This window comes from Corvus cornix, chromosome 1A (genome assembly GCF_000738735.6).
Source record: "Corvus cornix cornix isolate S_Up_H32 chromosome 1A, ASM73873v5, whole genome shotgun sequence".
Lineage (NCBI taxonomy): Eukaryota > Metazoa > Chordata > Aves > Passeriformes > Corvidae > Corvus > Corvus cornix.
In genome coordinates, this window is record NC_047057.1 from 11,678,430 (window position 1) to 11,693,058 (window position 14,629).

Consider the following 14,629-nt stretch of genomic DNA (forward strand, 5'->3'; position numbering starts at 1 on the left):
CCCTCCTGGAGGAGTCAAAACATTGTGAAATAACTGTAAATATCATAGAGGCCAAGAAATAAGCTCTGAATTACTGTACATAAACATGTATACACATTTATAAATAGCAAGCAATTTTTCATCTGTAAAGAACTGCTGAATATTTTAGCATATGCATTTTATGCTTATGGCTACTGTAGTTTTATTTGCTCCTCTCAACTTACTGAAACAATTTAGACAGAGGAAAAAGCACTGTGGCAGAACCTCTAAGCAGAACAATGCCAAAATGCGAGAGTTTCATGGGTGTAGGCATGTTTGTTGATACTTGTATGTGAAACACACAGTTGACATCAGCCAAAAATACACTTCCTCCCCGTAGAATAGTACAAAAGAGTCCTTAACAAGACTCCAGTTTGCTGGGCAGGGAGAGACCAAAAAAAAATCTGAATCTGAAAAGTTTATATTATGTTAAGATACAACTATAGAAATCTGAGACAGAGAAAAACCATTAGGCAGCCTCAGCCGGTGTGACAAGCCCTTGTCTCCATGCGATTTTAAGAGGGGGCAGACCGTAACAAAACATATGTATGTTTATGGAACATTGAAATAGGTTTAGCATTCTTCCATTACCTACTATGTTACTAAATATATAATTCAGCTTATATAAAATTCTATCGATAAACCTAAACAAAGTGGCAATTTTGTGTCTGCAGTATCTGGTAAATAAACTCTCTAATTGAATTAGTACTGAAAGGTGGCATGATTTCTAACTTCACGGAATAGCCCAACAAGTATGGATGTTTTCAAACTGTAAAACTGCAAATAATATCACAGCCTTGATCCAAGACACAGAATTGCAGAGAACAGGAATTACAAGGCTGTTTTGGAACCCGGGTGAAATCAGGCTGAGAATTCTCTTGTGAACAGTTTCAGGGCAGCAACAATAATAAAAGTCTGAACTCAGATTCCCCAAACTAATTTCAGCATCTTTACTTCTGTCTGTCTCTAGCAAACAGCAATGTTGATACACAAATCAGTGCAGAATCCAGGTAGGTGACACTTAGCTGCACTGACTCTTTTCAGAGTGACAGATGCAAAAAGTAGTAAAATTTTATTCTTAGCATAAAGAGATGCAGCTCCATGTATAAAGATGCATCAACTATCTCTGCACACTTCCAGCCTACACTGGATGCCTGGGGAGGGACAGAAGTACCCACCAGTCATGGTGCAGTGATGCTTCCCTGAACCCATCCCCTTTCTCCTTGAACTCATACAAAACTTTCAGTATTGATAAAATCCAGGGGAATGGAGATTTTCATTTTACCTGTGCATGACATGAGTAACCAGTGCTTCTTGTTGCTTTTGAATCTGGCTCCTTGATATCACCTACTTCTTTTACTGGATAATCACAACTTTTCTATGCCACTAGGTTTATTCCTAATGTTGAATCTTCATTTGACAATCCTTTCTCTAGGCTGAAGCAGCCAATCTACCTGCTGTCACTGGCATGAAAGCCCTTCTCTGCCTTCCACTGTCCTTATCATCCTTTTCCAAAACTTTTTCAGTTCTACCATATCCTCTTCAAAGAGAGAGGATGAGACCTACAGACAATATTAATAGCAGGAGCTCCATAGATTTATTTGATCACACAGTGATCCTCTTTCCACCCCCTAAAGTTTTATTTTCTTAGGCTTTTTCCCTTATGTTAAAGAAGCAGACCTTGTGTTTTAACTGGGCAGAGCCTGTGCTTCAGCATGAAGGGATGTGTCTTTAAACAACAAGATCATGCCAACATTAAATGATAATTAAATTTAAAACTACATCATGTACAATAGGACATTATAATACACATGTGAATCAGAATAAATTGTTTGATTAGACTGTACAATCTCACTACTTTGGGGAAATGAGAGCACACCACACACCTGAACTGCTCAACAATCTCTGTCATAATTTCCACTGTTTTCCCTTGTTTTCAAGTCTCTGCTATTTGGGATAGAATCACCCTGAGCCACACACAGGCTTTTTCTGCTGGATTTCTAATTAGATATGGCTGAGATAAGGAGAATTTGAATGGTAAGATTTGCCACTTCCTATTTCACATGGTTTCCATGAGGAACTTAATTTCCTCAGAAAATTTCTGGTAGCGTGACAAACAAAAAATCCCTGAAATCCAAACCATTGTGTGCTTTGCAATGCTAAAGTACAGAGGAGAAAGCAAACAAAACATAATTTGCCTACCCACTGAACCCTTGATACACCTTGAGAATTAAGAAGATTCAAGGAAGCATTTCAGAAATACACCACTAAAATAACCAAAATACAAATAAAGGTGGCCCTATTTTCTAAGAAGTGAAGTCACATTATTTCTTCACTACAATTATAGCAAATGGGTAAAATTAACCCTACCCACGCAGACTAAGTTTATAACCTGTGGGTACCTGCAGCAGTTTGTGATTGTTTGTGATAAATTCCAAATACAAAAGTTAGAAAAATGTATTCCTTCTACAGCCTCTCCTGTAAATATTTTTTATTTAATTCCTCTTTCCTTGAAATCTCTCTCTCACCTTAGCCTAAAAGTATTTCTGATAATACTTTGGCTTAAAATCTATTTTATATCACTTTGTAAGTTCTAGGGTTTTTTTACCTTTTGCATTAAATACTGAATATTCTTTGGCATACAACACCACCAATATCTGGTAAAATGGCAAATAAGCATTGTAGTTCACTAAGAAATCATGCAGCTATCAAAAGTGGAGCTCTAATTAAATTTTCACTTATAAATTTGATATACCTTTCTATTCCTGCAAATGACAAGCCAGAAAGCAAAAGAAGAAAACAAACAAACAAACAAATCAATATTCTTTCACTGTTGGAGTCTGCTACATGCTATACCAGCTGATCCAAACAAGAGCATGAAAGTTAAACAGAATCAATATAGCAAAAATATAGACAACGTAAGTAAAACATTAAACACATGAGGTTTCATATGTATGGAGAAAGAACTTCTTCCTAGCAATTACTTTTTATCTGTTTTGTACGGTATCTTTAACAATGTGAGTATGCTTAGAGTGTATCTAATGAGAAAACGCAACAGCAACAATGAAATATAAACAAAACTGAGGCTTAAGCATCTTGGAATGGTTTCTGGAACTAACTTCTCGACTATGCAAAACCCGACAATATTAAAGGTGATGCAGAGCACAGTTTACTGTGGATTGTGGGCACTGATAAACTTCTGCCTACATGAGGAGCATCAGGTACCAAGATCCTGAAGGAAAAGGGGGCTGTGGGAAAGCAGCACTGTCGTTTTAAAGGAGGTGGTAGTCAAGGATAAGAAACAGCAGCACTGACTCAGGGAGAAAGGGGGGCAGCAGTGAGCCCCACCTTACCAGAGACCGGATTCCCTTGGAACAGTGGGATCACGGAGTTATTTGCTGAACTGGCTGTCATCTAGTGGAGTCATAGCACATTGCAACACACTCGTTATACATCTGTAACTTTCCCTGACAAACAATTTGACATCCAAACTTGGTATTGGTCTCAAGGGTGAGAATTTTGTAGGTTTTTTTCCCCAAATCAACTATTTCTGAAGACTTGAAAAAAATAACTTGCAGCCTCCATAATGTTCCAAGATATTTCTTGATACTTTTTTGACTTTCTAGAATTCTATTTTTCTATACTAGATTATCACAAACCAGGCTAGCCCTTTTTGTGTTTCACCTAAGGATTTTTTGAGACTGAGTAATGTAAACCAATGAAATAATTTAACTTAAAGGGCTTTATTGGTGTATATTAAACTTCCCACAGTGAAAATTACCAAAGGACCAAAAAACTAGTACAATCTTTTTTCCTCTTGGACACTGAGATGTCATTTCGGATTCATAAATAGTCAAAGTCAGACAGAAATGGAAACAGGGCTAATGAGATGAAAAATGTTTGATGACTAAGTATCATGCTTGCATGGTTATTTATAAAAAAGAAACACATGGAGTGCAAAAGTGAGACAGTAATTAAGTAACAGGCCCAGATTTCATTATTTCTTGTGTTGCAATGTCGCTAAGACAATGTGGCTTTCTGTGCATGTTTCTCTCTCAGTACTGACAGTAAACTACAACTATGACAAGAACTCAGCCCCTGACTGAACATCATCTATTGCCCACACGCCCCACCCCCTTTTTTAAAATTGTTATACAATGATAATGTGGGCTATGAAGTCCAGAAAAGTCTTTTAAACTGAATTAAGTGGTTCCCCGCTTGTTTGTAAACCCTGTAAGGACAATTGTCTCATGGTGTACTTGTGCAGAGCTCAGAAAAATATTTATTTGGTTGGCTTTAGAACTGCTAAAAAGGAGTACAACACATAGCATATTGACCAAAACTTACTGACAGAGAGCAATTCGGGTGCTTTGCACTATCATTTAAAAAACCCAACAACAAAAAACTGGTTTTCCAACACGTCTACCAAACTGCTTCTACACCAGCTGACCGAGGACATTGCAACACACGCAGACTCGCCGTAGGCTTAAGTGCAACGCAGGCTGCCCCGGGTACCTCGTCTCCTCACGCGCGACACGGCACCGCCCTGGGCCCCGGCGGGGTTGCACTCCCGGCCCTCAGGGACTCTTCAAACAGGGCTGTGGCGGCGCCGCTGGACTCGCTTCCTGCCTGTACGTCGGAGCCGCGGCTTTGCCTCTGTCGGCCCCGGCCCGGCCCCGGCCCCGGCCCCGGCCCCGGCCCCGGCCCCGGCCCCCTCGAGTCCCTCCCGGCCGCCGCAGGGCCCGGCCCGCACGAGCGGCGTCTCCGTCGCTATGGCAACCCGCGCACCGCCTGCGCCCGCCTCAGCTGCCCTCCACTCCTGATTGGTTCCGGTGTCCCGCCCCGCCGCCCAATAGGAGCAGACTCTCGGCAATGCCCCGCGGCCCCCTCTCTCCGATAGGCCCGCGGGCACGGCTGTAGTTCCTTCCGCGCGCCACAGGACTACGGCTCCCAGGAGCCTCTGCGGCGGAGCCACCGCCTGTTTACCGGCCGTGCCGGTGTCTCTCGCCGCGTTCAGCCGCACCACGTGACTGGCCGGGGGTTGCGGCCACCCGCCAGGAGCGGCCTCGTCCCGTCCGTCCCGGGCGCTCCTGACGCGGCTCCCGGGCGCTCCCGCCCCGCCGGCGGCAATGAGGGCTCTGCTCCCGCGCTGGGCGGCCCTGGCTGTGCAGGCGGCGGGCGGGCGGTGGATGCCGCCTGTCCCCCGCCGCGGTCGCAGCGGCCCCGGTCCGCCCCCGCCGCGGGAGTGGGCGCTCTCGGTGAGTCCGCGGGGGCGGCTGCGGGTGCGGCTGCCGTGCCAGGTGAGCGTCCGCCCGCTGGACCCGCAGCGCTGCCCGGGCGCCGACCGGGTCCTGGTGGCCGTGAGCGGCGGTAGCCCCGGGCGGGAGCGGGACCCAGTTGCGGGTGGAGCACGACGAGGCTCTGGGGCAGGTGGCGATCGTGGCGGACGGCGTGGACAGCAAGGCCGCCGTGGACGTCCGGACGCCGGTGAAGTTCGGTGGGTGCGGGACAGGTGCACGGAGCGGGGGGAGCTCACCGGGGGCTGGGCTGGCGCTGGTGCTTCGGCTGGAAGCCGGTGTTGTGGAACGGCATTGTGCCCTCGCTAATTCAAAACATCCCGTTTTGTTTCTTGACTTCTTGGGTGTTTGGATACGTGATTTGTTGCTGACCTTTTTGCCAGCAGTAGTTAGTGCTGAAACCTCAGCTGGTGAGTGGCGCTCAGAACGCGCCCTGTCATTTGTGCTCTGGCAGCTGCTGCTCCAGAAAAGACCCGGCTCCAGACGGCATCCTTAGCATGAGCTGTGCACGCCTGCTCTCCAAGGGCTGTTCCCTGTAGGGTTGTTGGATCCACCAGCTCCATCAGTGTTTGTTATGCTAAGTGGCTACCCACAGGATCAAAAAAGCCTGGAAGGTAACGATACAGATGAAATATAAGGAAGGGCTCCCTTGTCCGCTACAAACGTTGCATTATCTTTTTGGGCACAAGGCTAAAATCTGTGCAGGGTTTCTTGTATGGAACACAATTTGGGAGAGCATATGTAGTGGCTGAAAACAATAAACATCTCTGCTGAACTGAAATTCTGACAGTGGCCCTAAGTTTAGGAAGTACAAACTCAGGGATTTGTGTTCAGTCATTAATGTGTTTTTGAATTTTCCTGTGGATTTAGGCAATTTCCTATACAGTGCAGAATGTTTCACCATGCTGAAAAACTTTTTGATGTACAATGCACCTGGTCTCTTGTTTTGCTTAAAATTATTCAAGACTGATGCTATATTTCATTTGATGCCCTGGTGCAGCTGTGATATGAGAAATGATGGATGATCCCACCCTACTTACTCTTCATACATGTAATCTATGACTTTTGTAGAATATGGTGTTACATACAGCAAAGGTATTCTGCACCTTTTATCTTACCTTGCTTTTTCCCGCACCCTTTATCTTAGGATAAATTCTGCAACATGCTTTTTATTTTCTTGTTTTCTTTTAGAAGGACCTGAACTGTATGCAATTCAAAATGGAGAAGTCCTATAGGTTTGACATAACATCATTCTCACATTTTCCAGTCTTACTCATCCCTATAATTTGCTTCTTTTAAAAACACTGCTTATAACTGAAAGGGTATTTCTTAATATGTTTATCAAAACTTAGGGTCTGTTTTGTTTCCTACCATCTAATATATGCACAAATATTCTGTAACTAAAGTTAGGGGTCTCTCTGATTTGCTCTGTCAGAATGGCCATACTGATTCCTACTTTGAGTCCAGCTACCCACTGCCCTGTCTCTGGTCATAAACAGATGCTCAGGGAAGAGTAAGAACAGAACAAATGTAAATGATATTTCATCTAAGCACTCTCTTAGCTGTCAACTGTTTTCATCATAGGATTTTCAGAGCCTCATACAGCTCAGCCCCTCAGTGAATCTCTTCTGCATGTCCCTTTACACATGGAAACAGTTTCAGAGTGAAAACTTCCTGGTAAACTCTTGGCAGAGTACCATAGTTTAATTTCCTGCTATTTTATCATTTGAGTATGTGGCATTCCAAGGTCTTCCTGCAATTTGTCAGTGAGTTTTTAACTAGTCTGAATAATTTGGTGTTGTTGATAAAAGTTTTCAACCTTGCTATTTGTGCTGACTTCCAGCTTCTTGTACTGTTGAAAGTGGTGCCTAGCTTTTAGTTGAAAGACAATACGGAACTAAGGATATTGTTAAAGACATTTGAAAATCTAAGTTAGGTCTCTTAAACAGGTCAACTGTTATCTCTATATTCTTTGTCTCTGTCACTGAACTGTAGCAAGACTTGTCTTCTCCAGGAGTCTTGTAGTCTTGACTCTTACCTGAGAAGTTTCAGTTACAATCTTACAGCTTTGCTTTTTATTTCTTTTCTTCTCTTGCTTGGCAAGCAGCAAGATTACCTTGGCTTGTCTGTAGCACATTCACAGAGTCCATGCCATAATTACTGGGAATCAAACAAACCCAGTGTCCCATTTATTACCCTTCAATTCTCTGGTACCAGGTGTGTCTGGATACTGTAGTCATTTAATATTTCAGTTTCTCCAGGATCTCTGAGTGACTATTACAAGTCACTCCAGACTTGGTTATTCTCAAGGGGCAGAATTCATTGTATTAAGATGTGGAGAATCTCAGTCTTCATAAAGGATTTCAATGTGGGGAGCCTTCTTGAAAGTCTCAATAATGAATCCTGATTGGTGGAAAAAAATAATTTAGCTTTTGTCCTGTCTTTGAGATTCTTCCTATATTCTGAATGTCAGCCAAAACTGCAGACAGTCTTAGGGGCTTTCTTCTTGAAACAGATTTTCTTTTTTTGCAGGTTTCTAAGCTGTTCCACTTGGGTTTGCGGTAAGTTCATGCAATTCAGGTTCCCTGGACAATCTGTGGATTACAATGTACACAAGTTGCTCTTTGTCACCCCGTAACTAGCATGATGTTAGTATTGTCTGTTCATGCTGTTATCATGGGGTATCTAGAGATATATTTACAAAAATGTAAAGTTGTGTAGTTTTTTCTGGGTTTTTTTAAAGTTTTTACTTGGTGAAGTAGAATTTTTGCTTGCCACTGAGGTTCTACTTTTAAGTGTCCTTTCAGCTCTGGTTTGTTTTTTTGATCTTCTGAGGATTAGTTTGTGCTTGAGTTGCTGTGTTTGTTTATTTAGAAAAAAATTATCCATTAAATATCGTTGGATAAGCAAAAGATCTTACCCTTTGTAAAAACGCATCTCAAACCAGAAAGGAGCTGTTGTTGCTCTGCAAACACTTTGGCTTCTCTCCGGCTTTCCTTGAATGTGTGAGGAGGATGTTAACTCTGCTCTGCTTAGACCGTTTTGCCTGAGCTCTACCAGTCACTTAGCTGCAAGAAGTTGAGAGGCTGATGTGAATGTCTTTTCAGTGTTCTTGTTTTCTTCACTTTGGAAGTTAAGGCATTTCATAACAGCTTTCGCAATTTAGGTTGGAGCTCATCCAGGAAGCTGCAAGTTATCTAAAACTCCTTAGTGCCTGAAGAGCATGTGTGGAAGATGCTGAGCTTAAGTATGCATTTTAAACCAAAGGCAACCTGTAAGCAGCTTGGTATGGCAAGTACCAAAAGGTCCTCTGTTTGTCTTAGTGTCTAGTTTTGAGCTCTGTATAGTATTTCAATATCATACCTGATCTGATAATCCTCTCTGATATATTTAACCTTCATCAATGGCAGATTTCAAGGAATTTCTGTCTAATCAAGCTTGTTTATTTTCGCATGTGTTAATTAAACCTGAAACCTGCTCTTTGATTTCTGGTTACTGTACATTGACTGCATGAGTACTCAGAAGTAAAGTGAACTGAGGTCTTGCATAACAGTAATTTGAGATAATTCTAGTAGTCTAGGGCTGCTGAGTCATCTGAAAATAAATAATTATCCAGTCTATTTCAAGTCTTATAGCTTAAGGCAACTTATGCTGAAATACCCTGGGGTACCTCTGTCTACATTCTGATACCAAAGTGTTTCTTTTTTACTATATGCCTTTATTTCTGATGTGAGTCTTTTACACCACAAAGATCTTCATGCATTCTTTGTGGTTTTTGTGGCTAAAGTTGGCTTCAGTCCTCGTCTCTGCTAGGGAGGAATCAAACTGGCTGTTTTTGGAATTTTGGCACCAAAACAGATTGTATCTTGTTCCTCCTTGTTAAAATTTCATTGGCAATATTATCCAGCTTTCTGCCCGCTTCTTTATGGAGATGTTTATCCTTGGTTTGGGAACTCAAAGGGAAAGAGACAGAGGGGCTCAATTCCTTGTCCACTAATTTTTGCTATGTCAAGGCTAGCAAAGTGCTGTGACTCCGCAGAAGATCAATGCATAAAGTGTATTTCCAGAAGTCCCTGGTGTTTCTTTGGTGATGGGTCCTCTTTTAGCACCCATCTTTGATAGCTAGGATTACACTACTAACCCACCTTTCAAATGATGGCCATAATATGTTCTAAAGGATCAGAAATTTTTTTATTAACCTTATTCTTGTAGAAGTCTTAGTGAGTTTGTATCACGGCTAAAGTGAATACTCTCAAGCCTTTTCCTCATCCCTTTTGGCAGAAGTAACAAGAGCAGGAGGGTTTCAGGCTGATTGAATTAAAAGATTTGCACAAGCAAATAGTCTTTTGGGACTCTGTTCTCAGAAAGCAAAATAGTCTTGGTTGTAGATCCTCCCAAGCACTGTGCAGTTGTCCAGTGGGTGAATTGAGCAGTCTGGGGCAAGACAGCTTGTTCAAAACCAACATTGCTTTCCAGTCTACCTCTTGTAGCCTTTTTTTCTTAAGGAATTGTTACCTGTGAGCACAGTCTACATCCTTTACTAAATTTAACCTCTTGGCTTACTATAGCCATGAGGTAGCACCCTTGCTACAAAGATGTTGTGTTTTAGTTCCGTCTCTTGGATTCTCCTATTTGTCAGGTGAAAAAACTTCCATTTGTTGTTAATTGGAGCTCTCAGTGTCTCATCTTCATGGTCTGCAAGCTTACTGTTGTCATGGTTCCAGGAAGCACCTGTACTGGGCAGCAGTGTGACAGTATTGATCTTCAGGCTCTGCTGGGTCACTGGTCTGACTTGGGAATCTCCTTGTGGCAAAACTTGTTTTGCACATAATGGTGATTATTTTCATCTTTCTGGTAACTTTAGCAGGAAGTGCAGGTGAAGGGAAGACTTTCACGTGTGCTTAAATGAAGGTTTCTTTCCCAGATAATCTGCTTTCCTTTAGGGAATAATGGGGCTCACTATCGCTTAGTCCTTCAGTTGTGTCTTGCAGCAAACACTTCTGATTGCTGTTCAGTTTTTCTTCTTTCTGCCTTTTATCCTTAGAACAAAATCACTTTTTTCCTCTCCTGCCTTTACATTTTGCCAGTCACTATGGTGGTCATTAATATACATGATTACTATAAATGATTATTAATATAGACAGAATCCCCAGACTGTACATTCTCAAACTTCATCCCATTCCTTAAACCCAAGGGTGAGACAACTGGCAGAAAAATACTTCTGCTGCTCCTGCATGTTATCTACAAGACCTAGTGATTTTTCTTTGTAGGAGTCTATGAACAGTAGCAAGGTGAGGTGGCTCAGACTAGAGGCAAACATGCTTCTTCATGCCAGGGGAATGCCAGGCTTTCCAGAAGTCTGGGGAGAATGACGCACACCAACGCTTCTATGTCTGTTTTGGGGTTGTGATGGCAGTGCTGCAGCAGGCAATGTATTTGTGCTGTTGAACCTTATTACTCTACATGTGACCTCAGACACCTGCTGACCTTCTACCCCAAAATGTGTGTCAGGGTGCCCAAGTGTCAAAGTAGAATTTTTAATGGAGTTGTTGGCTAGGGTGATAGATACAGCTAGGAGATGAAGTTAAAAAAGCAAGAAGATGAGACTTCACTAAAGGATCACACCCTCCTGATTTTTTGCCAGAGGTTACAGTCATTCTTCTGCCTCTTAATGTTCTTTCCTGGAGCTGGATGGCTCATACACAGGCTTGCTTACTAAACTTTCAGTGTCCGTGGTTGATAGTGACTATTCAAGCAGGTCAAAGTGTGTGGCCAGACTTAGCAAGCAGGTTCTTAAATAACAAAGAAGCTGCTCTTTTTCCTTACTACATATGGTTACTGTATAATGTGATCAAATACTATGTTAAAGATATCTGACTTTTCTCATTCTGTTGCTAATAAAACTCTTTTAATTCTAGATTTGGATATCAAAACATCAGGGACTGGCTGCGTGAAGATTCAGAAAATAGAATGTGATAACTGCAAAATAGAAACAGAGAAGGGGACTAGTGTCTTGCAGTCAATAAAGGTACAAAGAACCCTCCCCAACTGTTTGAAAGGGGATTGTGTGGTGGGATATAGTGTCAAAACTTAAATACCAGTTCTGGAGCTGAGAGGTACTCTGGTATTTCTCATTGCAACACTCATAGTATTACGATGTGTATAGCACCTCACCTTTAATTATTGCATACAATTATGGCACAAAGTCAATAACAGTAAATAACGTGGAGTCAGAAGTCCATGTATCTGTGATAGCCAAAGCCAGCAGGAACACTGACAGCAGTAAGCCTGATCCCTGTCTTCCCTGCCTCTCAAAGAAAAAAAAAAATAGACTGGATTTTCCTGTCTAGTAGGTTAACTGTTATGCCTGCTCAATCGAGACTTTGCAGCATGCTGCTGGTTTTTTTTTGGGGGGGAGGGTTGGAGGTTTTTTTATAATTGATATAGCAGAGCTATTGACAAACCCTTTAAGTTAATTTTCAATCAGAAGTTACACATTACATATCCAAAATACCTGACTGAAATATATCTGATATATACTGTATATATCATAGGCATGACCTTGTTTTTTCAGTCTTAAGGCTCCAAGTTTGCTGACATAAGCTGTTGTAAAATTATTTACAGTTTATCTGACTTAGGTGCTATTTGATATCCAATTCACTTGATGTTTGGGATTGCACCTCTGGGAATTGGTATAAATTCAAAAGAAGGGCTCTTCAAATTTTTTGAGATATGAAAAAAAAATTCAACATTTTTCTCTATTGCAGTAAGAGATGATTTTATAATGGACCTAGGGAAAACTGAGCTTAGGGAGGAATTTAATATACAATAGAGCTAGGTTTTCTCTACATCTAGGGAACTACAGACAACTTGAACCTTGCAGATTCTGTGTAATTCACCGTATTACTGTTATAAAGGTACCTAAAATCTAACAAAAAGCTAACAGTACTGTGTGTTGCCTGTCTAAAGTTTTGTTTAAAAGTTATGCTGTTATATAATAATGAAAACAATAGTACATGAGAAACTGCATAATATGAGAAAAGAAGGTGGTTTTGGCCAGCAATAATGACAGTAGTCATGGCATGCCATCGCATCAAGAATTTTTTGTGGTGTTGTGGAAAAAGACGATTTTGAGGAAAGACTGCTAACTTATCTTCTGGGAATCTTGACTCAAATACAATCCAAGATGTGAAAAATCTTGAATTTTAAAGATTAAGATCTGGGTTTCAGTTTAGTCTTGTTTTTAATTACTGTAGTTCTAGTGAGGTGACTGAACTAATTTTTTTCTAATATAGCTTCAGGAATTCTAATATAGCTTCTCTGATATCAGAGAAGCAGAATTATTAGTGAGAAGCAGTAGTATTAGCCTTCAGGGTTTTCCCAAAATTAAAAAATTCTTATAGACCAGATGCTGTAGTGAAGCATAAGAGCTGATTCCCCTTTAGGGAATGTACTTTACTGAGCAAATTGAAGTGATAGTGCCCTCCCCTGGATGGATTAAAGCTGTTTCAATGTTCCTTCACTAGCATTAACAAACCTCATTAACCACCAAAGCAGGAGACCCTTTCTTTATAGGAGAGAGAAAAAGATCATTGATCAATGAGTGACTTTAAATGAAAAAAATCTGGTCATGTGGGGATTATTCAAGAGCACCAGCAAACAGCTTCACAACTGCTAATTTTCTTATCTCACAAGAAGTTGTTTGTATAATTTGTAATTCAAAAAACAGCTGGGTTTTTTTTTTTTTAATATAGTCTTCAGTGTCTTTTCAAAAGACTTAGAGATTTGACATCTACTTTCCTTAATCATGCATGCTAGTAATTGAGCAGAAAGAATGAGTCCCTATGAGGCTTGTTAATGGATTTTGTCTGGCAGTTTTGGTGTAGTAGACATTACCCAGGCAGTGAGATTTGTTGAGGGTTGGTTTATTGAGGTTTTGGGGGGTTTTTTTGGGTGGTGGTTGTTTTTGAATTGGCTAAAGTCCAGTTCACCCTATCTGTTCTAAGCCTCCAGGTCAAATGATAGCAGCAGTAATTCCAAACCACAGTTATGGCATCTAGGTCTTCTTCAGAGTATGAATAATTCACAAATTCTTTATTGAGAAAGCAGTGCTTATTTTTTAAAATTTTTTCTTACTGCTTCTTATTACAGTTTGTCAGTGATAATGGGACTGGGGAGACCCTTTAATTATGTTTCCATATTCCTCAATTACTTTTCACTCTGACTGTGTTGGTGATAACAAGAATTTCCAGGCATCTCGCTCACACAGGCAGCAGACCTGCTATGCTTCCTCACCACACACCACATCTGAGCCTGATTTGTCCTGCACTAGTGTCCTTCTCTACTTCTGAACAATTTTTTTCTGGTTTTCCTTTGACATCTGTTAAGGCCTTGACAGCCTTTTTGCCTCTTCTTTACTCAAACCTTTTTCCCTTGCTCAGAGAAGCCCTGTGACAAATTAGTGCTTTTTTCTTTCAGCTGGTGGAATATTCCCTCTTAGTGAAAAAGCTACTTGACCACTATAAGTGGGTTTCTTCTCTCAGCAAATACTTCTGTCTGTTAGGTGTCTCTAGAGATACCTATCTCTGAAAGCCTTGTTGGTTTTTTTTAAGAAGATATTCTAATAATTTGGGATGGGGGGAATTAGTGTGTATGTTGTGGTTTTATTTTACTGAACTATCAGTGGCCATATTGTTGAGCCCTTGCTGTACACTAGTTCTTCCAATCTTGCAAGTTCCTATATTCTTCTCAAGTTATATATTTGGAGGATTTGCTGTTTAACCATTTTTCTGGTAACAAGCCTGGTATAGCTGCCTCAATGGAGCTGTGATGCCAGATTGAAACATTTAGTTCATATTATTACTGTATAAGGAGAGAACAATCTATTCCATTTGTTTAGAAGTGTAACTGAACAGCTGAGTTATTTCCAGCCTTTAAAAAGTCTGAAGCAGTACTGTAGTGTCAAGGGGTGTTGCATTTTACTGTGAGAACACCTTTAAAAGAAGAGGGGGAAGCAAGACTTGAACATAAAGGTAAAGAAACCGTGCTCTAGAATTCTTCCTGTCTTATGAAACCCCATGAAACTTCTGGTTCTCGGTGTTTCATCAGGAATGTGCTGGAGATGTCCATGTTTTCCATATTGGAAACTTGATATAATTTTTTTTTTAAGTCTTTAACCTTCTTGCCATCTGATTAGACCTAGATAATGCAATTTGTTCCTTATCCAGAAAGGTGTTTATAATCTAAGTTTCTTGACTATTTCTGATATTTTTGATGGATGGTATCCTAAATTAAATACAATCCATGGGAATAAT

At 41.1% G+C, this 14,629-nt stretch overlaps 2 protein-coding genes across 3 annotated transcripts in view; one reads left to right on the plus strand and one right to left on the minus strand.

Moving 5' to 3' along the window:
* CCDC146 (coiled-coil domain containing 146) overlaps positions 1-4,668 on the minus strand; it is a 69,651-nt gene extending 64,983 nt beyond the window's left edge. For both annotated transcript variants that reach the window (XM_019283580.3, XM_010395659.4), the window contains exon 1: positions 4,534-4,668. The gene's annotated coding sequence lies outside the window, so the exon portion shown is untranslated. The remainder of the gene's footprint in view (positions 1-4,533) is intronic.
* A 327-nt stretch (positions 4,669-4,995) lies between these two features.
* FAM185A (family with sequence similarity 185 member A) overlaps positions 4,996-14,629 on the plus strand; it is a 38,108-nt gene continuing 28,474 nt past the window's right edge. Inside the window, 3 exon segments of the mRNA XM_039570360.1 lie at positions 4,996-5,417; positions 5,419-5,515; positions 11,234-11,343. Of these exon segments, the coding sequence (XP_039426294.1) occupies positions 5,148-5,417; positions 5,419-5,515; positions 11,234-11,343 (477 nt within the window). The 5' untranslated portion in view covers positions 4,996-5,147.